Raw genomic sequence first — 26,123 nt, 5'->3', positions numbered from 1 at the left:
TTCCTTCCTTCCTTCCTTCCTTCCTTCCTTCCTTCCTTCCTTCCTTCCTTCCTTCCTTCCTTCCTTCGCCGTAAAGTTTTCATTTTGAGCCTTAAGTCTGGATCTGTAGCGTGGCAGGATCAGGAGAGGGAGTGAAGAACAGCTTACTGCTCATGACGGCGATCCAGCAGCTAGCATGTGGGCCGGACTCTGTGTAGCCTTGGTAACAGAAGCCTTTCCTACAGAGCATATAGGGCATTGTTAAAGTATCCTGTCCCTTTGGAGGCTTCAGTCACACACAGAGAGCAGACCTGAAGGGTTCAGCAGCACATGTATTAAACCCTTCTGCTGCCGGGGGACCTTCAGTCTGCACTGATGAGGTGGAGGAGGGTTCATGGGGGGATGTGGGTTGGAGAGCCTCATGTTTATTTTGCACAGCATGGTTGAGCACGGCTGTCAGGTTTTTTTCTTCTCTCCAACCATTGGCCCTGACAATCAGTGGGATTCTGGGCCTCTCTGTGTATTAATGCAGTAATGAGGCGGCGGTGGCATGTTCACACTTCTCTACAGTATGAACTGATGGGAGCTGACTGGAGGAGCTGAAACTGTCACTCTGTTTCTCATGTTTCAGGGTTTTTTTTATGTTTTTTTTAACAGTATGTATGCATGCACCGTTTGTGTTCAGGCTGACGTTTTTTCAGCTTCTCATCTTGTTTTGACAGGCTGTGTCACGCACCCTATTATCCCACTGGTGTTACCTCATCCTCTCCACCTCTCTCTGGGTCACACACAAGCTTTTTTTTTTTCTATTCCCACTGCAGATCGTTTGCTCATTTGTCTCCTTTCCCTCGTTCACATAAGCAGATTGTAATTTTGAATTGGGTTTAAAAAAATTAAAAATAAATAAAAGCTAAAAATTAGGTTCTGTTTGCAGATGAGGACCGAGGGGAGGAGCGTGCTCGCCATCATGATGAGCGACTGCTGGCTGGCCGGCTGGAGCGCGAGCAAGAGAAAGTCATCAGGTGAAACTGCTGGGCTGTTTTTCCACTGAATTATTAACATTTTCTCTGATATGACTTATGTTGTATTTATTTTAATGGACATTAAGTTTTATTACTTCCACCAGCTTCAGTGCATTTCTTTTGGATTTTATGTGGTACACAGACTAAAAGTTGTGGGCAGTTATCAAATCTAAAGAGTATTATTTTATTTTTTTTACTTTTTACAAAGAAATAAAAGGTTTACTTTGCTTTTTTGAGAATGCCTTGTAGATATACCTCCTCTCTGAAGGTCAAACACCCGAAGATTAGACATTTTCCTCTTTTCTTCTCTTCAAAGCATCTCAAGATCAGTCAGATTTTATGGACCATATCCTTGATAAATAATTTTCAGCTTCTGCCACAGTTTTCATGTTGGATTTACTTTGACTAGGACATTTAGCTAAAAGGTGTACGCCGGTCTTTGGGTTTAGTTGTATCCTCCTTTGCAGCATGATGCTGCCAGCACCATGTTCCACTGTGTGATGGTGCGTTCAGGGAGCTGATCGTTGTGGTTATTTTTGCTACCCATTGCGTTTTTGTTAAATGTACGTAACAGCAATCTGTGTTTTGAAAGCTTTCTTTTTGTTGCTGCTATCACATAAAATCCCACTAGTTTGTAGTCTTTGGTTATATTGTGCAGAAATGCGACCAGCACACTCCATGCGCTTTATTATTGCTTGTAAAGCGAGTATCTGACACTGTATCTCCTTTCAGAGAGACCAAGAATCTTCCTGAGTTCTCGCCAATGCACCCCGCCCCTCTGTCAAGCGGCTTGACACCTAGCATGATGACGTCCAGCCTCATGACCCCCAACCTCATGGTCACAGGAGGAGCTGCTCTGGCAGGGGCAGGGCGGTGGCCTCCTGACCCCTCAACCCTGACCTCTCACCCCTGGATGCCCCGGCCTGGAGCCCCCCCAGTCTGGCTGTCCGGCTCTCCATACGGTGTGTGAACGGGAATTTCTCTGATGACATTTGCAAACTGTTGCTCTTAAATGTTGTTGATTTTTTTTTTTTTTTTTTTTGTTCTGTGTCAGTATTCTAAAGCATAGAATTTGAAATAATTTATTGATTCCTGCAGAGATTATTATTTTTTTAATCAAATTCCACTTTGATTTGTACATTTTACTCATCATCACTTTGGGTTTTAATTTAATTGTCAGACACCAATTCAAGGCTATTTTTCTTACATTTTGGATTTAAATCAACATCACATTTATTGGAGCTTGTTGTAAACTTAGAATCTCAAAATAAAATTTAATGAATGAGGGTTTGGAAAAGAAAAAGCTACCGATGCTAACGCTAGGCTAAATGTTCTCTCTTATATAGGATAATCGTAAAACACTACTAACTACAGGCTGTTTTAAGCAATGGGAATTTATTTTTTTGGTGAAGTCAAGTTTTAGTAATTTTTTTCTACTTGAATATCTAAAATGATGTAAGGAAAATAGAAAAAGAGTTTAGATAAAATGTTGAGTTTTTAAAATAAATAAAATTGAGGACCTTTGCTTTTTCTTTATAGCTTTAAGCAATATAACATACCGACAATTTTATTACACCTTCCGTTACTGTATTTTACCATAAAAACCAATAACTTTTTTATGGAAGTATGACTTTTTATGGTCTATATTTTTGAAACGAGAGTGGCAGGAGAGAGGCTAGTATTGGTACAACATAACTTTGTATTTCAGATCATCTGTATTTCAGATCATCTGTATTTCAGATCATCGGCCTTTGACCTTTTCAAACAGCCTCTCCATCTTTGCGCCTGTCATAGTGCCTCCAAACATGCTCTTCACTGCACATGTGGCCTGCTGTAATTGGTCCTGTAGAAAAGGGAGGCGTTGTCCTCTCGGGGGTCAGTTGCCTCAGACATTCCTGGTCTTTTCTGGACATTCCAGTCTTGCTTCTCCTATGCTCTCCATCCTGAAATAACAGCACCAGCACACACAATCACTAACTTATGTAAGCACCATCTGATAACGCTAAACAGAGAGCCACATGCTTGTGCAGAAGTCCCTCAGGGTTCTTCTGTCTAGACGTGGAGTCTAAAAACAACAAGATGTGGCTCAGTGTGGCTGAAATCTGGATGGAGGGGAAAATACTCTAAATGCTTTAGATTCAGTTCTGTTTTTGTTTGTTTTTAACCATCTGTTTTTTCTTTTTGTTTTTTTTTTTTATCCTCCTCTGTCATCCAGGCCTGGGTCCCTCCCCTCTCCACCAGTCACTCCCCCCTGGCTATCCCCCCTCTCTGCCAGGCTCCCTCCCCCCTCCCTACCAGTTCGCCAGGGACCCACAGTCTGGACAGCTGATCGTCATCCCTGCTGAACACCTGCCACATTACGGTACGGGAGCTGCTGTCTGTCTCTCTGCGTGTAGAAGGCCTGATTGCACACCTCATGACGGCTCCTCAATTGGGACCCGATATCAGTGAGATGCATTTGAAACATGAGGTTTTTCCCTCCTGGGACAGAAAGTCATGCATACTTCTCCAATCAAGGAAAGATACATTTATCACTTTTTTCTGGTCTTTAAGTGCCCTAGTTTAATTTATGCTATTTGGACCATTCAGATGTGTGACTATTTAGGTCTTTCATAAAGGGCTTTGACGTCACATATTAAAAGATTTGATTCTTTGTGAAATATTTCACCTTTTCTCAAAGGTTTTATTGAGAGATAAAAAGATGAAGTCTTAATTTCATTATAGAATGAATCAATGTTAGGTTTATTTAATACTCTATTGCCTTAAAAGTTTCTTCTTCTATGGTTCGTCCCTTTGTTTCTTGTCTTAAAAAGGAGAAAACCCTTTTATCTCCTTTTATCCTTCCCCTATATTCTAATTTCTTTCTTTTGGCCTATCTATCTCTTTTTTTTTTTATCTATTTATGTGATTGTAGGTTTTTATTTAAAGCCTCAGCTTATGATGAACTATATAACCTTGTTTTTTTTAATTGGTCCTAAATGCGACTCTGGCACTTCTTTATTTATTTTTTATTTTATTGGTGCTCAGCTGAACTTTTCTTTCCTCCTACCTCCATACCTTCCAGACTCGATGATTAATCTATTCCACCAAAATGCAGGAAACATGTCCTCTCTTTAACAGGGTCAAATTAGAACATCAGTCTTTATATTGAATCATACCTCATGTCTTATAGAGAAGAACCAAATCTATTTCTCTGTAGAACTGTGTGTTAACCTGAGCTGCTTCTCCTAGAAGAACTGAATGCTTGGCTGTTTTAAAGTCTGCAGAACCCTGTAGTAACGCTCAGCATGTCTCACTACAAGTTTCAAAGTTTCTCTTGAACAAGTGTTTCTGCTTCTGTTCAGCTTTCGCCTGTTTAGCTCACAGCATATTTTATTTATTTATTTATTTATTTATTTATTTATTTATTTTATTTATTTCGAACAGACAGTAAAAACAATCAAGAAAGAAAAAAAATTTGAATGAAACAAACTTAAGAATGAAAGTATAAAACAAATTATTTTGCCCATGTGACATGTAAATTTTATATTTTCTGTTCGAAAAGGAGCAGTTAGAAGATACATCTTATAATGTCCTGCCCCTTTCCTACTTGTCAATTTATCCTCAATTAAATGTCAAAACATCAAAAAACCAAAAAAAAAAACACTTGTTTCCATTCCACATGATGTTTAGCCATGTACAATTTATTTATTTATTTGTTTAAAGTTTGCTGCCTTGCTCCTTCCTGTGGTGCAGGAGGCGACGTTCTGGAGCGTGGAGCCCCGGTGTGGTCCAGTGTGTACGGCACAGGCAGCTCTCTGCAGCACGCCGCCCAGCTGCAGCTCCTCTCTCAGCATCAGATCCTCCGGCAGCAGGAGCTGTTCATGATCCAGCAGCAAACAGCGCAGTTCTTCGAGCTTCAGAGGAATGCTCAGATCGTCGTAAGTAGATCTAATCTGAAACAGTTTGAAACCACACAAATGTTTCTATTGGTCAGAAACATCTCCTCTGCTCTGTTTCAGGAGCGCCTGAAGGCCGGAGAGCACCGGTCCGACATCGATGACAAAGTAGACAAGCGGAGCGCCGACCCAAAAACCAGAGCCTCTTCCATATCTTCTCCGTCGCCCTCACCGGTGCTGCACCCTCGCAAACCTCTCCGCCCCTCCCCATCTCCGACCCCGTCCACGTCCTCCCTCACCCCGCTGCCTCCGACGCCCTCTCCGGTGGCCACGCTGAAATCGGAGGAGGGAGGGCACAGAGTCCTTCCTCACGCACCGAAGCTCCTGCCGGCATCTCCACCCTCTGCCTCCCCGCCGCCTTCCTCGCCGCGGCGGCCCAAACAGGAGGAGGGGGAGGAGGGAGCCAGAGAGCAGAGGAAAAAGTTGGCGGCCGCGCCCTTTCAGGGCATCTACTCCGGTGAGTTGCGTTCACTGAACTGCCGGGTCATACAGCTCCCGTCAGGTATTTAAAAACTCAGCTTGATTTTATTCCACAGCACAACAAATGAACAGTTTACAAGTTAAAGATGGAGATGATGTCATTTTGTTTTACCTCTGCTGCAGACCTGCCTCCAGGTTACCCTTACCAATCCATCACTGCGCCGTATGGCTCCTTCCCCCCTTATAACATCCCGCCATCGGCCACTGAGAACACAGACGTACATCGGTCCTGTTCCGCAGCCGCGCCGCTAACTTCAACTCACCACCATGAACAGCTTTTGGATGCAGAAATCAAGCCCCATAACCTGGAGCCACCGAAGGCAGAGTCTTTCCAGCTCCCTCAGCCCAACCTGACGCCAGAACCTCTGGGTTCCATCCAGCTGAGCCGCAGCGCTGACCGGGCTAGCAAAGATAACGAGGTGGACGTACAAGCCCCTGAAACCTCCAGTCCTCCATCTCCACAGGCTGAGAGCCTGACAGAAGTGGGGGAGGAAGAGGAAAAGGAAAGCGTGATAAAAACAGAGTTATCATCCAACTCTTGTCAGGCGGTTAAGATCCTCCCTGCTGAACCTGCAGCAGACGAGCCTAAACCAGAACCCCTGAAAGAGGCAGAGCTGCCACCGTATCACCCGTCCATCTCTGATGATGCAGGCGACCAGGAAAGGCCTCAGGTGTGCGCGTCGTCGGAGCAGACGGCTGTGTGTGACCTGGAGCAGGCCGACTCTCCATCTGATTCCTTCCCTCCCTGTTTGGAGGAGAGTTCCTGTGAGCCCCCCATCCTCGGCTCTCCCCTCCCTCTTATCCGCGCAGAGGACCCCATGGGGGGGATGCTCGCCCTTCTAACAGCCAGCGAGATGGCCAGAGCCCGGCCTGGAACGCCACCTATCCCCACTCTGGAATCCCAGCTGGTTGATCCTCCCTTTACCTCCGACTGCAGCGGCCCAGCAGCCTTGGAGATGGTGGCTCTTGAGGGGATGGCCCTCCTCAGTCAGATGGCTAAAAACGAGAAGGACCTCATTTTCCAGGCGCAAGGCAAGTGATCACCATCATCACACTTAAACTAGAGACGCACCAATCAGATCTCTAGAAATTCATCAATCGCCTCTGATTGGCACATTACACGTCAAAAATGTAACTTAGGAACTTTCATATATTCAAACTAAGTGGTAGAAAAGCACAACTAAGCCTGTAAGTCAATGCTCATACATCACAACTATAAATCAGAAAAACTTATAATATAATAAAACTTATAATAATTGACTCCCTGAGTCATATGTTGTGATTTTCAACTGCCTGATGTAATATAGATCTTTCAGTTACTGATATGGATTTTACAAAAACAAAACAATTTTATCTAAAACGATGAGGCAAAATGAGCTACTTCTGCACCGCCACTCTGACAGTAGCGCCGTGGAGCCCTTATGCTGTATAGCTCATCACTATATCTAGTTGAGGCTGTCACAGAGGAAGACGTGGCCTGACTCAAACCAGAAACAAAACTGATACAAAAATAATTAAATGATCTTTTAATGAACACATATATAAATATACAGCACTTGCTTTTTTTATCTATACATTTAATTTGATAGCTGGGAAATATATCGCAATATATAGGGAATTTGTCCTGAATCGATTCGGTTTTGATTAATAAAGTTCTAAATTGATTAATTTCAATTCCATCTGTTTTTACAATGATGAAAGTGGTTTCTGCGTTTCAAAATAATCATGTAATTTATTTTTTTTCCTGTCATATTAAACACAAAGTGCAAACTTGTGAATCAGATAATTTAAACTTGAGATGTGAACAAAACTGTCTCATAAGTGCAAACTTGTTTGTGAAAAGTGAAAAAGTGAAGCCTCACTCACTCTGACATGCATGAGCTGCATTATCTTCACTGCATAAACCATATTTGCAGCGTTTTCTGTAACAACTACAGGGTGTTTGCTGGTCAGCCCCCATTTGTTAATGTCTTCAGTCAACCTATTGGCTATATTAGCAGCTGTCTGGATTGAAGTAATCTTGAGTGCATCTTTCCTGCTCATTTGAATGTGAACGTCATGTACTAATTGATCTCATTTCCTAGACATCGATTTTGCAAAAATATAAAGGAATCGATTTTTTTACCCAGCCCTACTGACCCAAGTATCTTGACACGTGTCGTATAGCAACACCTATGCCAATACTCACCCCTACGCCTCACAGGAGTTTTCATGTGGTCTTGTCTTACTTTTTTTTTTTTTTATTAACTTAAATTCATTTTGGGTAATCATCTTTTGGAAAACAAAACACATCGAAGCCATATTTGTTTAAGCTGGGCACAAACCAAACATTATTCACAAGCATCAGCCGAATCTTAATTAAGTAGATCGATTAAAACACTGCTGCTCCCCATCCACTGCAGCCGGTTGTGACGGCTAATTTCTGTTTAAAAGTGTTGCGCTTTGTTCCTCATCTTTACATCAGTGCAACAAGCTACTGTAACAGCTGTTTCTGAGCGCAACATGCTCACACGCTATCTTTACATAAGAACAATCTACACGCTAAATTTTCCCTCTCGTTCATAAAACGGTAAAACCGTGGACATTTCTGGGGACAGGTGGTCCAAAACGGGGAAGGTCGCTGGAAATGCATTTAGGAACAATTCAAACACCTGTTTATTGAGATATTTCTTTATCCTTAGAGACTCTCTTTTTAAATGAATAGGTATTTAAATACAAAAAAAAAAAAAACACACAAAACACTGGATTACTTAAATAATAGAAAAATCAATAGCTGAAACCCTTCAAAGATTTTTTGTTTTAAATTTTGTGTGAATAATTGCTAGTGCATCCTCAGCAACAGACTTTATTCAGCCATGTTTGATTAAAATATCCTTTAATAAATCGATGGCTGTTCTTTTGTCTTTTAAATTATTTCATAGTGTCCTTGAGTGGTTTTGAAAAGTGCTTTTGAATAAAATGCATTATTATTTCAACAAAAACCTGGATTTATATATGCTGAATGTTTGTTTTTTTCCCATCTTTCTTTGGGAACACTCACTTTGACGAGGTTCGCCCTTTAAGGTTTAGTAAAGTCTGGTTTTCATGCTTAAGGGACTGTAAATATATAAACGGATTCATATGATTGAATAGGAACATTTTTATGTTTTTTTAAACCTACCCCCTTTTATTTAAAGAAAAAAAAAGTTTGAAAATAAAAGATTTAATAATTATCAATAATCATATCCATAACTGCTACCTGTATCAAAGTACTTGCAGCACATTGTTTGTATTAAAAAGAAAAGAAAATGTGGATCAGCAGGTCAGACTTAAAAGGAGGAAAAAATAAATCAGAAATCTCAATCTTCCAGGAAAAGCCTGATCAGTGCATCTCTACTTTCTCTTTGTTTTCCTTCACTACTCCTCTGATCTTCTTTGCCGTTTCTCCTTTCAGATCTGACATTAGACGGTCTGGACTGTCTCCTTGAAGCAAGCAGACAGATTTTACTGGAGGCTATCGAGAAGCAGTCCCACATCGATCTGCCGAGAACTCTGGACCCCGACAAGAAGTACAGCTGGAGGCACAGGAAGGAGGAGCCGGTAAGAAGAAGAAACGGGAGGGAACCACCATCGGTTCATGAAACCCGGGCCGGCGGGACGCTCATGTTTGTGTTTTGCTGCAGCTGTACAGTAAAATGTCTGTGGACATGTTGGACGCCGTGGAGGTGGAGTATCGCGTTCGCCTGGCCGAGCTGCAGAAGACGTATAAGGAGAAGCAGAGGGAGCTGAGCAAGCTGCAGCGGCGCAGGGACAAGAGGTTGGCGCTCCCGCATGACGCCGTGAGGAAGAAACCAATCTTATCTGCACTGTAACTCACATCTGATTCTTTGTCAGAGAGAGGCAGCAGGAGGACGAGAGGCGGAGTCTGACCAGACGGGGCAGAGGGAGACCAAGGAAGAGGAAACATTTGCCTACACCTACCAAACTGGACGGCAGGCCTGGAAAGTGAGTGCCTGCTTTCATATTGGAAGTTTCATATCTGTTTATTTATTTATTTTTTTATCCATACATTAAATTACAAACATGTCCTCCTGTCAGGCTGGGTCGGACAGTGCAATACTCGGAGGACTCTGAAGCCGGAGAAGGACAGAGGAAAAGGTTCTGTTTGTCCAGAGATGAAGAGGACACGGAAACCGGAACTGGAGGGGTGAAGAAGAAGAAGAAAAAGAAGAAGAAGAGCTGGAGCGACCAGGAGCCGTCCAGCACTCACGCTCTAGAGGTAGGCAGCCTGTTCGTGGACTTTCCAATTGCCTCGTGTCCTCGTTAGTGATTCACCCGCTGGTGTTTGTAGGCTCTGAAGGCGAAGCGCGGCCACGTGTGTGAGCAGGAGCAGCTGGCTTCGGACCTGGACAGGGCGCTCTCGCTCTCCCAGCTCGGCTCCCTCGGCGCCTCTCGCAAACTGGCCTCCAGGTTGGAGAAGTCGAAGGGCAGACCGTGTGAAAGCGGGCTGAAGGAGCGAGGCGTTCACTCCTCAGTCAAAGGCGCGAAGCTCAAGCTGGGGACCAAAGCTTCAGCTGCAGAGACGATCCGGAAGGTTAAAGGTCAGAAGAAGGCCGTGTTCTCGCCCATGAGATCTGAGCTCAGCAGTTGCTCGAACAGTGAGTACCCAGAGAGAAAACCTCTTCAGTTTCCTAAACTACCTGATCAAGTCTGCTTCCTGAGCTTTTATTAGTCCAGTCAATTAAAGTCCTGAATCCAATTCAGGCAGACAAGCCTCTATGTGAGACTTCTTGTCCTCACCCATCATCAACTGCTCTCTCTCTGCACCAGATACAGATTCAGAGGAACACGTTTCTTCCGGAGGAGGCTGGCCTCCTCACTCAAAGACGCATCCCCGCGACGGTTCTACCAGGAAGAGGCGCTCTGCGTCGTCGCCTACCTCCCTGCTGCCCAGTCAGAAACCTTCCAGGAAGAAGCACAAGCACTTATCGCTGCTGCTGGAGGAGGCGGGCCTCAGCTCCTCTGACGACTCCTTTGATCAAGGTTACTGAGCCTTTTCCTGCCAAATCAGGCAGTTCTGTGTCTGTGAGGCTAGGGTCGCCCCTGTCAGACTGTGCGTTAGCTTCATCATCCCTACCTCTTTTTGCTGCTGGCTTTTTTCTGCAAAGTCGCTGCTTTTGATTTTCTGTTATTTTGGTTTTTGTTTTGTTTTTCCAGAGTTTACCTATTTCTATGGAGATTTTTTATTGCCTGGATTGCAAAGTTGTTTGTTTTTTTTTCTTTGTTTTTGTAGCATTTGTACAAATGTGAAATGTGAGATCTTTTTCCACAAAGCTGTATCGCAGTTTGGTATTTCTAAGCTCTATTAAAGGTGTTGATCTGATTGGTACAGATTGCAAACTGCTGTGGTCCTTGTGTCTGCTTCATCTTGTTGTGTCTGTTTCCGTCAGTCTGTCTGTCCAGCTGCCACTGCTCCTCACACATCCTTTAAAAAGGCTCTGCTTGTCAAATATCCCACTTTTTCTCCTGGGGAAGTGGAGAAGGCGTTAGCTAGGTGAGCGTAGGGTTAGCGTAGCGCTTATTTGGACAGGTCAGTGTTATTTTATGCTACATGTTGTGACAGCGTTGAGATTAAAGGGATATTTGGACAACAATGAGCTCCTCTTGTGTGTCTACTAAACCTTCAAATAACCCTTCTCCCTGCTCTCTCTCAGAAACCTCGCTCTGTCCTTTCATCCCCCCTCCTCCCCCCACTTTATTTCCCTTCCCATAATGCTTTGAGTGTCTCTCAGCCTGTTCAATGTGCTTGTGCTGCTGCGACTTTACAGAAGCTTGGTCTGGACTAGCGCAGCCTTGAGCCTACACTTCCTCGCTACAGCGACCCCCCCTCCCCCACGCTGTGGCTAAGGCTCTGCTTTTAAAGCTAGTCTGCGCTAAGGCTAGGCTGCGCTCCGTCGCTGCGCTGCCCCGCCCTGCCTGAGGCCACACCCCTGTCACCTGCTCTGTAAGTAGGAAGTGCCCCTCCCTCAATTTTTTTTTTTATAATCACTGAACACTAACATGAAACGTGCAGAAATTAAACTACATTTACAGAACATTAACTTTTATCTTTTTTTTGTATATTTTCTCACGAATTTGGAGCTCTTCAAAGCTAGCCATGGTTACCCCCACCATCCTGCTTCCGACGGCCGAAAAAGTTTAAAGGAGGGCGTTTCCTGTTGGACGGGAACGGAGGACGTAACCATGGTGGCTCGAATCATAAAGCATATTGTTGCCAAAGGGGCCTCACAGGGCTGTCCTCTCAGTGCCTGCTTGTTTTAAACACCTGTCTGCTGCTGTTAACACATGGATTCACAGTACAGCGTGAGAATTGAGTTACTCTCTCCAACTTTTTTGACATTTTGTCACATTAAAACCATAAACATCAGTTTGATTTAATTTAAATTAAGATGTAGATACCAAAAGCTCCTTAAAATTCCACTCTTGAACACAGAGTGGAAGAAAACTGACACCGCTCTTCACCCTTGTCACATTGTTACTGTATAGCATGGTGGGGGAAGCGTCATGATGGGGGAATAGTGGAGCACAATTGGATAAATCAGTAATATTAAACTCTTTAAGGATACTTCCATTCAGTGAATTGATATTTTGCAGAAAGTTACATTTTTTGCAGCTGCAGAACAAATTTTTATGCAGGTTTAAGTCTACCAGCTTTGAACATCTTCAGATATTTTTAGTCATATTTCTTTTACAAACAGCAATAAGTTTGATCAGATTGGATAGGAAGCTTCTTTAAATTGGAATGTTAAACAATATTTACCCTTAGACCTAATCCTGGACTTTGGTCCGTTTTAAGACGAGGTTATCCTTTAAATTTAACCATCCCACTGATGGTTGTGCTGCTGAAAGAAAAGCTTCCTCCCCCAGTTTGAATCTTTTTTTCTCTTCTAACAGATTCCTTGTCCCATTTGAATAAAGGCGTTTCCTTAGCATGATGCTATCACTGCCATGCTTTACTGTCTTTTTTTTCTTTTTTCCTCTCCTTGATAATAACCACACATTTTTACTCATAACAACCGTTTTTATTTTTATTCTTTTTCATTGTAGTTATGGATCTCCCTGTTTTTGACTTCTCTTGCTCAGCCTTCTGTGTCTCTTTTATATCTTGATAATTAGAGATCTGAAGGAGTTTGCTTGTTCTTTTTTTAATTCAGGCATATCAGAGTAAATTCCAATAAGATTAAAGTTTCTGGTTGTAAGGTGGCAATATGTACAAAAGGGATTTCGAGCAGAAGGAAAAAATATATATTTCTTAGTCAGAAAATGGCAGTTTCAGCATTAAGTCCTCCTGTACTGTGAATCCAGCCTCACTGTTAACACCCTAACCCCTGAGGAGGAGATCCTCATCCTCATCTGCTGCTCTGGACCTTCCTGGTAACTTCCAGCGTCACACAGCTTCCCCAGCAGTTCACCACGGTGTGTGTTTGTCTCTACCTCTCTGTAAACTCTGCTGGTTTGTTCAGATTTAAACCGAGCATTTTAGTTTTCTTTCCTTCATCTTTTTTCTGTGCCATTAATACTAAACGTCTGAGGCCAGGGTTTTGACTCACCCCAGTCTGGTGTTGCTTGCATCTCATGCATGGTCGTTGTAATTCTTGGAGGTCCGCTGCTCTGCATTTCTGTGCAGCTTTACGGTGTGAAGGGACGCTGCAGTGGTTTTGGACCTTGTATCTTCTCGCTCCACCGTTATTTATTTAATAACCCTCACCTCCAGGAGTGTGTCTGTGTTTGACTGCATAGAAGCTTTTTTTTTTTCTTGAGATCCCATTCAGTAAAAATTTCTTATTTTATTATGTTGTTAGAAGCGATATAAATTGAGAGATGAATCCCATACCTGCAGCTTGTCTCTGCTCCCGTGCTCACAGTTTTCTCTCCCACACAGAGACCTCTGAGGATGAAGAAGAGGATGAGTCCGGTTCAGATGGTGATGATGACGACGATGACGAGGAGGAGAGCGGGTTGGGTCTGCTGGCCAGGTTTGCGGCCAGCGCCCTCCCTGTCAGCCCACCACCTCTGAGTTTGCTCCATGACGGCAAACACAGCAGCAGCCGACAGAGCGCTCTGGGTAAACACAAACAGACACAAACCTGTCCATCATTTGACTCTGACGTCTTTCTGACGTCTTTGAAAACAAAAACAGGAAATTCTAGAAATTCCCTTTGGTCAAAGTTACAAACTTTTTGTATTTCACTGGAATTTTAGGAGATGGATCAATAAAGAGAAAGGAAAACTGAAGTATCATTGAAATTTAAAGAAATAAAAGCCTAAAATTGAGGTGTACAGTAATTTTTTAGATTCTTCTACCATGATTCTGCAAGTTTTTTTTTTTTCATAAAAAAAAATTTAATCTTCAAAATGTCAGATTTAAAGATCTAGGAAGCTCATTATAGTGCATGGTGGTGCCGGTATCATGCTGTAGGAATGGCTTTTGTCAGCCTGAATAAGGATTTGAATGGTGGCTTTCTGCAGAAAGCCTGTCAGACACAGCAGAAGACATCCAAAAACATGGAGCCAGAGCTGCAATGAAGATGTCTAGTTAAAAACATAATGGTCTGGCCAAAGTCAAATCCTTATGTGAAAAAAAAAAAAGCTTTCAAGAGTCTTTGATAAAATTTGAATCACTTGACATTTGCTTTTAGTCTGTTTATGTAATTCTAGTAATTTTTTACAGAGCATGTACTTTGGAAGGCTGCAAAGACACTCCACACTTTTCAATTTTTTTGTTATTGAAATATTTTAAAAACAATAACATTTTTTGGTCAAATTAAAACCTGATAAGCATTAAAGTCTGTGGATGTGACATGAATTTGGAAATGCTGTGAATATTTGGCCAAGCATTGCATTCATGTTCAGTTACACTTTCTGTCCTGCACTATTAGGGTTCATCATAAAGCTCTTCTGCATTATTTGATCACCATCTCTCCTCTCTCAGGTTCACCCGAGTGTGACTGGTCCGACTCTGGCTCGGATCTGAGGCAGAGGAAGTTCCCTTCCCTGCTGCATGGGAGGCGCTCGGCCCCTGAGCTCCCCCATTTGCCTCCCGCCACCCGCAGAAGTGATCAGCCCAGCCCCGCCAAGCACGATGAAACGATGCCGGTTAAGCGGAAGCCTCTAACCAAAACCCGGCCTTCGCCTCGATCTCCGCGGAGATTCAGCTTCGACCTGTCCACCGGTGTGGGGGGCTTCAGCGAGGACGAGGGCTGGAACCGGCGACGCAGTGAGCGGATCTTCCTCCACGACGCCACCGCCACCACTTCCAATCAGATGTCTGTGTCCACCTCCTCCTCTACCAGTCAGAGCTCCTCATCCTCCGTCTCAGCCCCACCTCTCACCCCGAAGCCTTCCTCCAAACCAAAACCCACTCCAGCAGCCAGAGAGGGAAAAGATGTGATAAAAGTACGTCAGTGATTTATCTCTGACAGGATGCATGTCTTCCCTCCTCTTTTCCTCATGCTCCTTCTCTCCAGCTTCCATCTCTGCATCCTTTTTTTTCCTCTTCAGAAATTCTTCTGCCTGCGTGTTTCAGTGCCACCAGTAAAACTGCTGTATTTTATGCATCTTCAGGCCTCAGTTTCTTTTGTTTTCTCCCTTGGAACACAGAAAAAGAAGCAGAAGGAGACCCCTGCGCCGGTCGGCCCCTCCACTCTGTGTAGTCCGGTCTCTGATGGGGCGCCCCCTCTGAGCCCCGCCCACAAGAGCCAATCCAAAGGCAAAAGCAAAGTAAGAGAGGTCTGTAGGACGGATTGCTGTTCATTTAAAAACGCATCTGAAAAATGGAATAGGAAATCCCTTTATTATACCAATTTTTCCAAGTGCTAACTAATCTCTGGGTTTTCTTGTAGCCGTCCAGGGGCGCTGTGAGCCGGCTGATGGAGAGCATGGCGGCGGACGAAGACTTCGAGCCAAACCAGGACAGCAGCTTCAGTGAAGACGAGCTTCTCCCGCTGCGAAACAGCAGCGTGTCGGAACGGTCCTCCACACCTGGTCAGCATCTCTAGAAACACACAACAATCGTCTTCTGAACTTGGATGACGGTGTAATAATGTGTGGAATGTGTTGTGCGTTCAGCTCCAGTGCAGTGTGTGTTGGATAAGGACTCTCTGGTGGATGGGCTCAGAGTTTTGATCCCGATGGACGACCAGCTTCTCTATGCTGGACATGTGAACACGGTGCATTCCCCGGACATGTGAGTATACACCAGCTGCCTTCTCTAACACAGAGGGCTACGAATACACCAATAAGCTAAAAAAAAATGTTGCTTGGCCCACATTTTGAATTTTCTCTCCCTTTTCTCTGGTGCCAATCACTAACTGCATGTATATTAATCAAACTTTTTGGGTTAAGGTGTGGATAAAGTGACGGACAAATCAACTATATCAAGAAAAGGCAGAGAGGACTTAAAGTTAAGGCTTGAACTAACAAATTCTGCAGAATGGAAGAATAGAGACAGAATGAAGTGGAATGATGACAAGGGGTCCCTATGTCCTCCAGCAATCTAAGCTTATAGCAGCATAACTGAAGAGATATCTCAGGATAACCTGAGCTGCTCTAACTATAAGCTTTATCAATTAAATTTAGTTTATTTGTGTAGCAAATTTTCAAAGCTCATGTCATCTAAAGGCACTTAACAGAAACAAGTCAACCAGATCATACAGTTAAATTGATTCAAAGTTTTCTATGTAAGGAAAACCAGCTGATTGCATCGACTCATTGACTTGAAGGCAATCCCTCACACCAAACATGCTTGTAGCGACAGTGGAGAGGAAAAACTCCCTTTTAACAGGAAGAAACCTCCAGCAGAACCAGGCTCAGTGTGAACGGCCATCTGCTGAGGCCAACTGAAAATGACTAAAAGATCATTTGCATCATCAAGTCTTTAAAAGCTCCATTTTGAGCTGTATAAATTGAACTGGATTTCATGAAGTTACAAACGCACACCGCTTTGGTTTTATGCTTTGTTCCCATTTATTTTTTTACATTTTTAATCACCTTATACATTTTAAAGGAACATATGTCTTTACTTTATGGCTGCAGGCCTTGAGTTTGACATGTGGTTAAGAGGTATGAGAGTAAATGGGTGCTTAATACAAATGCCAGCCGCACTTTTCAGATTTCCTTCATTTTTAAAATTACATACAACCTTTATTAATGTATCAGATTAAACTACAATAAATTTAAAAAAAATTTTTTTCATAATGTTTTTGCTTCTGCTTAATAAAAAAAAGAAGGAATATTTAAAAAATCAAATCAGAAAAATTTTCCACATTTTTCTCCCTCTAGCTTATTTGGCTAAACTTGTCAGCTGCTGTCCGTCTGATGCTTCCTCCAGACCAGATGTATTTATAGCCCAATTTAAATATATATATAAAAAAAACACCCTTTGCTGCCTGGTATCCATTAGAACCGTCAGAACTGAGATAAGAACTTGGATCTCTTTGCCAAAAGGCATCATCTCAGAGTGAGCTGAGGTTCTGACACACTGACCCTAAGCTTTCTGAACCTCCCTTATTTTTTCCTACATTTTCTCCCTTCAGATACAGCGTGGTGGTGGAGGGGGAGAGAGGCAACCGGCCGCACATCTACTGCTTGGAACAACTGCTCCAGGAGGCTGTAAGTTACCTGCTACTCCTTTACACACGTCTGTCTAGAAAATAAGAGAGTGTTTGAGAATAATTGATTTTCTGTTTACAGATAATCGATGTGAAGCCTCCATCGGTGCGTTATCTCCCTGAGGGCACCCGGATTGCCGCCTACTGGAGTCAGCAGTACCGCTGCCTTTACCCAGGAACTGTCGTTAACGGTGCGACAGTAAAGCACACACAGCCTGTATTTCCAACAGACGGTTCATGGAGCTGAAATCAACCATCAATGATGCGCCAGAATGTTAAAAATTTGGAATTTTCATGTTCTCTCAAACAGGAAGCGCAGATATCGACGAGAACGACGATCTGATCACGGTGGAGTTTGACGACGGTGACACCGGACGCATCCCTCTGTCCCACATCAGGCTGCTGCCACCGGATTACAAGATCCACTGTGAGCAAAACACTCAGTAATCGGCAGAAAACACAAATATGCTCCTAAAACGCAAACTAACTCGCCTCTCACTGAGTTTCCACACTCTGATGTTGATCTCGGATTTTAGATTGTGCTCACTACCCAGATATTCAAAGGCAGCATTGATCCTGCTGCTGGGGTCTGCACACATTTTCCTAGCAGCTACACCCTGAAGAAATGATGAGGTTTAGAGGCTGTTAATATCTACTGAGGACATTTTTCTTTTTTTACATCTAAGTTGTTGGTTTCCTCCCATCAGAGGCTGAATTACTCTTAAATCTTAAAATCAAAGTGTTTCCAACATGTTTTCATGGGAGAACAAGCTCTACATAAAATTTTGAAAACATATCGACTCAGTCACGGGGCTGAACGGTGCAGATTGAAACGCAACATCATGCTGTTTTTATCCAGGGGTGCTTTTTATTTCTTAGTTTAACTGTACATACTGCAAGAAGTGCTCACTTTGAATTGTTGAAATCAGAAGGAATAATTCTGTTTTTGTTGTTTTTTGTTCAGGCGCAGAGCCCTCCCCGGCGCTGCTGGTGGCTGGGCCCTCCAGAAGGAGGGTGCGCAAATGCAGCAAAGAGGCAGGAGCGAAGCCAGAGGAGACCACACCAAGGATCAAAGGGAAACCGGGTCGCAAGCCCAAACCAAAACCAGGTAAGATTTGGAGCTTTCGGTGTTATATGGGGGGTCGTTTGATCTGTGACCAGATCCCATTTTCATTAAAAAAAAGACCCAGTTCCTTTTAGGTCAGTCTCACAATAACACCCTTCATCATGGAAGTAGTTACTGAAGGAAGAAGTCAGCTAAGCTTTAAAAACTAAAGTCTTAAAGTGTCACAACAAAGATTTTTTATTCCTTTGAGCTTTTAGCACCCGGACAGGGTTAAGGTGCAACACTGAAATAGGTTTAAGCTGCTCGCTCTATAATAAATCCCTTTTTCTTGGTAAAATCTAATATTAAAATCTTTGTTTAACATCGATTGCTTTTTTTTTTCTACTCAAAACACAGAAATGAATGCATTTCAAATAGACAACAGAAGAACTGGATGTTCTAAATAATTCTTGCTTAAATATTTATCAAAAATAAATCAGAATGAGCTAAAATAATTATTATTGATCTGTCAGGTCGCAAAGCACAAAGGCGCCGGAAAGACATGAACATGACGCAAAATTTAAAAGGAAAACAAACAAAGGAATATAAAGGAAAAATACTGCAAAGGAGAAATTTTGCCAGTACAGAAAACGAGAGATGCAAAGTGCAAACGCGCTGCAAATAACTGGGCCTGGTGAGCTAGACTGACCATGGCAGTTTACTCCACATATCAGTCGGGAAAGAAGCTGGTAGAGCCTGATTTCAGAGGCGGAACTAACAGAGTCAGTAGAAACAGTTTAGAGTCAATCAGATAAAGTCTTTTAAAAATAAAAAAAGCTCTTACAGCACCCAGTTGTTAAAATGTAACTATGTAAATGGGCATTATCTGGGCATAATAAAGGGCCTCATTAAAGCATCCCTCTGTTTGAGCTACAATCTTGACTGTTAAGCCTAAAGAAGAGCGTTGTTGTATTATGGGCCCCTTCTCCTATGCTGTGATTGGTCCAATCAGTTTTAGTCTGGAGAGTGTTGAGCCTTAGCAGCCTGACTTGCGCCCTCTGTAGCTCAGTCTGGCCGGCCAAGCTAACACATACATAGACCATGCTAACAGGCAAAAAGCTGCTCCAGACCACTAGGGGCTGTTGACCACCACCATCTCTTTTTCTGTCTTTTAGAGCACAGCACTTGTAAATACTTGTCACTATCAGATACGTCCCAGAGTGATGATCCATACAATCTGCTCATTTGCGTATTCGCAATCAGATATACATCCGGGTCGCCCCCGATTTTATTTTGTAAAAAAAGACTTAAATTACGTTTTTTCCTCCCTGAAAATAGAAAGCGCAATAAAATATAATGTGTTTAAGGTTAATAATGTATTTGCTGAGAAAATAACTGCCTTAAAATCCTTTCTATTTTATCACCTTAAATCAAAGGAGCCACTTTTATGCACCGGAAATGGGATCTATGCTACTTCCGGGAGCTAAATTTTTGGATTTAATCATAAATCTAGTCTTTTTGAGTTTTATGTTTTCCTTTTGTGTTAAACTTATGGTATATAGTGCGTAACTAAAGAAAGAAACAACTAAAATGCAGATAAACATGGTTGAATCATATTTTGGCGGACCTCTCTGAGCATGTCAGACGATGACGTCAGACAAGCAGTTTAACAGAGAAATTGTAAAAAGCATCAAATTGTCTCAAAAGAAATCATTAACCATTTTTCAAAGATGTGTATTAGCATTCTTTACTGAATGAATGTTATAAATAAGTAATTTTAGTACCATAACTACATTATTTTGGGAAACATGGATGTACATCTGGTTGCACATGCGCAATTGAGCTGATGGGAAGGATCGGGTAGTGACGATGTTCCAAAAAATCATTTTCAAAGACATCATCAAACCAGAATAAAAAGTGAGCAAGTTGCATATATGCATGATGTATCAGCTTCTATATTGTCGGTCATTTTTTGTTTACATATTATTATTTATCCAGTAAGTAAAATGAATAATGAGCATTTTTTCCCACCTTGCTGCCGTTATTGTGCACCAGGAGGGGAGTAGGTATTGGTGTTCATAAAACCTTAACTGTGTTAAAAGTGTTGTTTTGTATTTCATATAATTCCCAAACTCTAGCCAGAAAAATCTCCAGTATCAGACGTCTCATATTTCATCCCGACTGTCCGTCACATTTGATTTCAGTTCATTCTTGCTTTGTTGTTCTGTGAAGCTCAAAGTCTAAACCAGAAGCTGTAATCTGGGACACATTGCTTGTACGAATTTGCTGACCCTGGTCATTATTGGGCCGAGTAAGCACTTCTGCAATGTAATGTTTTCATTTCAGAGATGGTTTCTTGCTGATTTGTCTTCCTTGAACTGCGGTGGAAAAAAAAACAAAAAAAAAAAACGCTCATGAAGCCACAGAAATAAAATGTCAGCACATCAAGGAAATGGGTCCGTGCAAAAATATTCATACAGCTAAAAAAACTTTTGATCTTTTGATACATTAGAACCTTTAAAATCCAAGGAGCCACTTTGTCCTGGATGCAGCTAAAAGCATTTGTTGCCTTTTTTAACAAACTAACATTTACTTTTTAGGTGAGAAAGCATGGATTATCTTCTATTGGGTGTTAAATTTGTGGAACATTATCGATAAAAGCACATAGTTCCTAAGCTAAGAACTAGAAAAATCAATCTAAAACATCACTGGTTCTTCTGCTGTCCTTCTGCTGTGGAAATGATTAGATCGGATTAGAATCAACTTTATTGTCATTACACAGGTACAGGTACAAGGCAACGAAATGCAGTTTAGGTCTAACCAGAAGTGCAATAGCAGCAAGTACAGGATAAATAATGATTCCATAAATACAGGACATGGGTTTCTACTGAATAAGTATAGAGATGAATACCATTATAAACAACGAATATAATATATAGATCACTAGTCTTATGAACTTAATTTACAGCTGGATATGTACTGAATATAATATACAGGTGAATATTACTATAAAACATGTTTTTACAGTTATGTACAATAGCATATATACAGATGGGTTTTACTATAAGATGAATAAATAAAGTTTGGACAGAAGCTATCTAAATTAAAGTGCAGTGGATGTTTAAAATGCATTTATTTACTGAAAACAACTGCTAAAGCTTCTAAAACTGGTATTTCTTTATCATGTTTATCATTTTAGCCTCCGTTAGCAACACTGTAGAAGGTCCGTAGAACCCTGCAATAGAATCACAGACTTCAATATGGGAACAGAACAGTATCGGCTCTTATGATAAAGTGGACGAAATAAAAAAAAGGTTTATAAAATTTAAAGGAATGGAAAAGCTGAACATTTGTGCTTCCATTGTGTTTTACATGTAAACCAAAAGCAGCAACAAAAAGCATATATTGCTAGTCTGCCAAAAAAAAGAGGTCCAGATACAATTTTAGGTATGTAGACATGCAGCTGTGTTTACAGCAGAGGTTGGTTCTAGAAGAGAGGTTCAAAACTTTTAGCAACAAGGCCACACATTTATCTATTTTAAAGTACATTTGTGGGTTTTTTTGTGGTTTGAGATTTCTTTTTAAGATGCTTTTCAGAGTTATGTAGAAAAGAATCTGTAAATAGAAAAAGCCTTGATTCATAAAATAACCTTCATTTTTGGGAGTTTCTGTTTTGGTCTAAAACAGTTCTTTTTTTCTCTTTCATCTCTTAACATTAATGGAACATGAGACACTCTGTGTTTGATAAAAGCTTCTGGTTTGATGAATAAATCAATTTATTTGTTTGTTTATTTTTTTAGTAAAATTTGCTGGATGATTGCATATGGCGACAAAAGTGAACCACAACCATATAGTATGCTCCACAGGTGCATTTTTGTCACCTATTGTCATGTACCATGACCTTATGTAGCTAAAGGAGGCTATTTTGCACTATGCGCTAACATGTAGTGTAAATATTATGTGTCACGTCCCACGCGCACAATTCAGTGAGCGTGAAGCTGATGCCCCACCCACTTTGAAAAAAGTGGTTTCGTTAAAACAAATGTTTGTGATACTTTTGATTCAGAGATTTTTAAGATAATTTTTAGGTCATTCGGAGGCCAACCATCCTAATTAAAGTATTTAACTTTTTTAGTCCTTTGTGCAAATTTGTCCTTTTTTTTTTTTTTTTTTTTTTTTTTTTTTTTTTTTTTTTTTTTGTGGGATGAGAATTTTTGTGGGATGTTTAGTGTGTACATGTAGTGTAAAATTTTGTCCTTTAAACTTGTATAACCTTATGGTGAATGAAAATATCTGACCTCAATGTGCCGTGGAGCATAATAAATGCTTCTGATTCACTTTTGTATCATATTTGATACATGAGTTTTTGAGATCTCTACATCATCAGTGTGACATTTTTGTACTTGAAAATCCTGATACAATCAGACACCTGTACTGAACAAAAAATGCATAGTAAATTGTGCAATAATGTCTAATTGATCACAAAAGATACAGATTATTTGATTAAAAACTCCTTTTTCTTTCCTGCATCTCAGAGACATCCGTTAATCAGGAAGTACGGGAGAAAGCCGATCTTCTTCCTTCTCCCTCCCAGTCCACTGAGCGACCTAAAGCTCCAGCTAAACCTGCCCAGGACCGGACCTCCTCTGTCCAGAAACCTGCTCAGGAAAAGCCCCGCCCTGCGTCTCGGCCGACAATTGGGACGCAGGAGAAATCTGAACGGAAGAACTCTGGCACTTCCTCCTCAAGCAGCCCCACACTTCCCAGTCCGGTGCCAAGGAAGAGCAGCTCTGCCCAGTCTCCTGTTTCTAAAACATCCCGAGCCCTCCCCTCCTCCCTCTATCCCTCCACCTATGGGAAGGTTCTGACTGTGGACCTGTACAGTGAGCCCAACCTTTGCTCTTATAATAGCCAGCGCAGAGAGCGGGAGAGCAGCAGCTCCATCAGTCCCACCAGCAGGTCTGTGCCCAGGCCTGCGTTGAGCGTTTCGTCCTCTGCACCCAAACCCAACGCTGCCTCCACACCCAGACCTGCCTCCTCATCCAAAATAAAATCCTCCTCAGATCATCAGAGCAGCTCCAGATCTGGCCTCAGCTCCGGACTGCTGCCCAGCCCCATCTCCAGGGTAACGAGCGGCAAATCAGGCTCTTCCCTCACCGCCAGGCCGTCATCCTCGCTGTCACCCACAGCTGCCTCCAAACCCAAGCTGAAGATCCCATCAGAGCAGATGTCCTCCAGACCCCTCCCAAGGCCCAAGTCCATCTCTGGACAGAGGAAGTGTTTGTCTGCAGAGCCGCTCGTGAAGCTCGACCACGAAGGCGTCACCTCGCCAAAAACCAAAAAAACCAAGGCTTTAATGTTACTGGAGGGGCGGGGAATCAGACGAGACCACACCCCTATTACCACTTCCACAGCGAATCAGAAGCTACTCAAAGCTAAAATGAGAGCCCCTGAGAGGGCGACCAGTCTGCCAGAGAGGGAGTCTGCCTACAAGACCCCGATCCTGGCTAAGGAGAAGCTGGAGAGTCGGGGAAGTGGCGTCAGAGGCAAAGAGACGGACGGACGGGAAAAGGCTAAGAAAGAAGAACGAAAGGAGCTGGAGAAGAGGGAGGAGAGGAAGGTGAAAGAGGAATCTCAGAGCAGCAGCAGCTCTGATTCAGACGAAGAAGGTGAAAACAGAAAGGTGAAGAAGAAATGCACCTCTAGCTGCTCCTCTTCTTCTTCATCCTGCTCCGGTTCGTCCTCATCATCATCATCTTCATCCTCCTCATCGTCGTCGTCATCTACTGACGACTCATCCTGCAGCTCGGATGAGGAGAGGACCCCTACGCCTCCACCCGGCCCCGCCCAGAAAGCTTCAACCCAGGACCAGCTGAAAGAAGACGTGAAAGAGGAGGAAGAGGAGGTGAAGAAGGAGGTGGAAGTGAAAGTAGAGGAGGAACAATCATCCTCCCGCTCAAACTCCCCCTCCCCATCAACTCCACCGGTTACCCCCGTTCCTGCTCCCAGTACGCCAGCCAAACCGGCCACAGGGAAGGGCTCTGGGCAGAGGGGCCGTCCGCCGAAACCCAAACCGAGCGGCGGGGAGGGGAAGGCAGGGAGGCCCAAGAGGAGGGAGGGAGTCCACCTCCCCACCACCAAGGAGCTGGCTAAACGTCAACGGCTTCCCAGTGTGGAGAACAGGCCCAAGATTTCTGCTTTCCTTCCAGCCAGACAGCTGTGGAAGTGGTTTGGGAAACCCACTCAGGTGAGAAGGGGAAACCTCACAGACTTGACCAGGTGACCCTTCCTGCCGGATTCACGCAAATGTCGCCTTTTACTTTGGTTCTCCAGAGACGCGGCATGAAGGGGAAGGCCAAGAAGCTCTTCTACAAGGCCATCATGCGCGGCCGAGAGATGATCCGCATCGGGGACTGCGCCGTGTTTCTGTCTGCCGGACGGCCCAACCTGCCCTTCATTGGGCGCATCCAGAGCATGTGGGAGTCCTGGGGAAGCAACATGGTGGTCCGGGTCAACTGGTTCTACCATCCAGAGGAGACCAACCCCGGCAAGAAACTCACCGATAAGAAGGTTTTTGTCCTTTTGAAACTTTTTAAAGATCAAACTTATAAATTAGTGATCTGATATTAAAAGTTTGTTTTTTGCCTCCAGAACTGGGATCAGATGTGTGGTCAGTCTTTACCAGCAGCTCTGCACTCGTCCATCCAGAGGAAAGACTTCATGGAGGTGAGAGGGACATGAACACGTGTAGCTCTTAATGTGGTATTACATTTTTATCGTATGGTGTTACCAAAAGAAAAAAAAGGTAGCAGTCGTAGGGCTAAAGCTAAAATAACCACCTTAAAAACACCAAAAGAAACAAATTTAATAGAAATAGAAAAAAAAAAATTTTTTCAGCTAGGCATTTCAATTAATTTTAAAGTGTTCATAAAGACAAATGAAATCAGGTTAAGAGAATTGACCAGATCAAACATGTCTATCATAATCAAACAAGAAGTATTATCCATACTATAATCCAGTGGTTCCCAAAGTGTGGGGCGCGCCCCCTAGGGGGGGCGCAATGCCATTGCAGGGGGGGCGCGGAAAGCGGTATGAGTGAAGGGGGGGGGCGTGGACATCTTATTGTAATCCAAAGGGGGGCCCAGAAGAAAATCTTTGGGAACCACTGCTATAATCCATCATTTAAGAATAAACAATTACTAAAGCCTATTCCCAATCCAGTATTAGTCAGTAAGCATATAAATATTGAAATACTAGGCTTAATCAGTGTTACATTATCTTAAAAAATGACTGATAGTCTCCAACATGATTCCCTCCCCAGTGATGTTCATGATGCTTACCCTATCACAGTCTTTCTGTCCTTTTGTAAATGCGAATCCAAACACAAATGCCTCAATTCTTCATTAAACTCTCATCTCTCTCATTTGTTTGAATGCAAGGCAGTTAGCTTAAGACTCAGTTGTTTTAATCATTGATTTCATTTAGGTTAAGTATTTGTCTCATCATGCACTTTTGCAGATTTGTGAATTAAAGGTTTAAGAACGTTTTTTATTTCCTTTATTTTATATCATTACTTTAGTCTAATTTCTTCAAGCTTTGACTTTATTTGTCAAACAAAAGTTTTCTTCCTTAACCTCCACAGTTTGTCCTTCTCACCATGAGCTGCTTTCTTTCTTCTGTCTTTTCCATTGTTTCAGCTGACATCGGTGTTGTCAGATGTGCCTCTCTTTTTGTGCTTCTAAACATTATAGATCTTCAAATTGCTGCCTAGATTTTATTTTCTCTCTGTTCTATCTGAGACAAATATTTTCTAAAATGATGTATTTAGTATTCTTGAGGGCAGAAAACTGATTTGTTAAAACAGTTTAGCATTATAAATGTACGTATGTTCCTTTATGAAAGCAGCTGACCAAGTACCATGTGAGACTGGTGGCCAAAAAAATACACAAGTAACACATTTATTGGTTATTGCATCTCTGTGTAATGGCATTTTATGTTTTCGGATAATTAT

At 42.5% G+C, this 26,123-nt stretch overlaps 1 protein-coding gene across 2 annotated transcripts in view; it reads left to right on the top strand.

Moving 5' to 3' along the window:
- The window catches only part of tnrc18 (trinucleotide repeat containing 18), a 52,003-nt gene extending 27,108 nt beyond the window's left edge, over positions 1–24,895 (top strand). Inside the window, exons 6-29 of one of the 2 annotated variants that reach the window (XM_015378604.1) lie at positions 914–1,001; positions 1,734–1,963; positions 3,217–3,363; positions 4,737–4,921; positions 5,003–5,396; positions 5,543–6,451; positions 8,853–8,998; positions 9,082–9,215; positions 9,293–9,403; positions 9,497–9,677; positions 9,750–10,056; positions 10,229–10,441; positions 13,341–13,523; positions 14,391–14,854; positions 15,059–15,178; positions 15,301–15,442; positions 15,527–15,644; positions 16,993–17,068; positions 17,150–17,258; positions 17,378–17,494; positions 18,032–18,175; positions 22,648–24,359; positions 24,446–24,682; positions 24,764–24,895. In XM_015378604.1, the coding sequence (XP_015234090.1) occupies positions 914–1,001; positions 1,734–1,963; positions 3,217–3,363; positions 4,737–4,921; positions 5,003–5,396; positions 5,543–6,451; positions 8,853–8,998; positions 9,082–9,215; positions 9,293–9,403; positions 9,497–9,677; positions 9,750–10,056; positions 10,229–10,441; positions 13,341–13,523; positions 14,391–14,854; positions 15,059–15,178; positions 15,301–15,442; positions 15,527–15,644; positions 16,993–17,068; positions 17,150–17,258; positions 17,378–17,494; positions 18,032–18,175; positions 22,648–24,359; positions 24,446–24,682; positions 24,764–24,853 (6,557 nt within the window). In that variant the 3' untranslated portion in view covers positions 24,854–24,895. Of the gene's footprint in view, positions 1–913; positions 1,002–1,733; positions 1,964–3,216; positions 3,364–4,736; positions 4,922–5,002; positions 5,397–5,542; positions 6,452–8,852; positions 8,999–9,081; positions 9,216–9,292; positions 9,404–9,496; positions 9,678–9,749; positions 10,057–10,228; positions 10,442–13,340; positions 13,524–14,390; positions 14,855–15,058; positions 15,188–15,300; positions 15,443–15,526; positions 15,645–16,992; positions 17,069–17,149; positions 17,259–17,377; positions 17,495–18,031; positions 18,176–22,647; positions 24,360–24,445; positions 24,683–24,763 lie in introns of both variants that reach the window. The other variant, XM_015378603.1, reaches the window with a different exon arrangement.
- The last annotated feature ends 1,228 nt before the right edge of the window (positions 24,896–26,123 follow it).

Source organism: Cyprinodon variegatus, unplaced genomic scaffold, assembly GCF_000732505.1.
Source record: "Cyprinodon variegatus isolate N-32 unplaced genomic scaffold, C_variegatus-1.0 Scaffold175, whole genome shotgun sequence".
Taxonomy (NCBI): domain Eukaryota; kingdom Metazoa; phylum Chordata; class Actinopteri; order Cyprinodontiformes; family Cyprinodontidae; genus Cyprinodon; species Cyprinodon variegatus.
The sequence above is the reverse complement of the archived record's forward strand: the minus strand, read 5'-3'. Positions and strand labels throughout refer to the sequence as shown.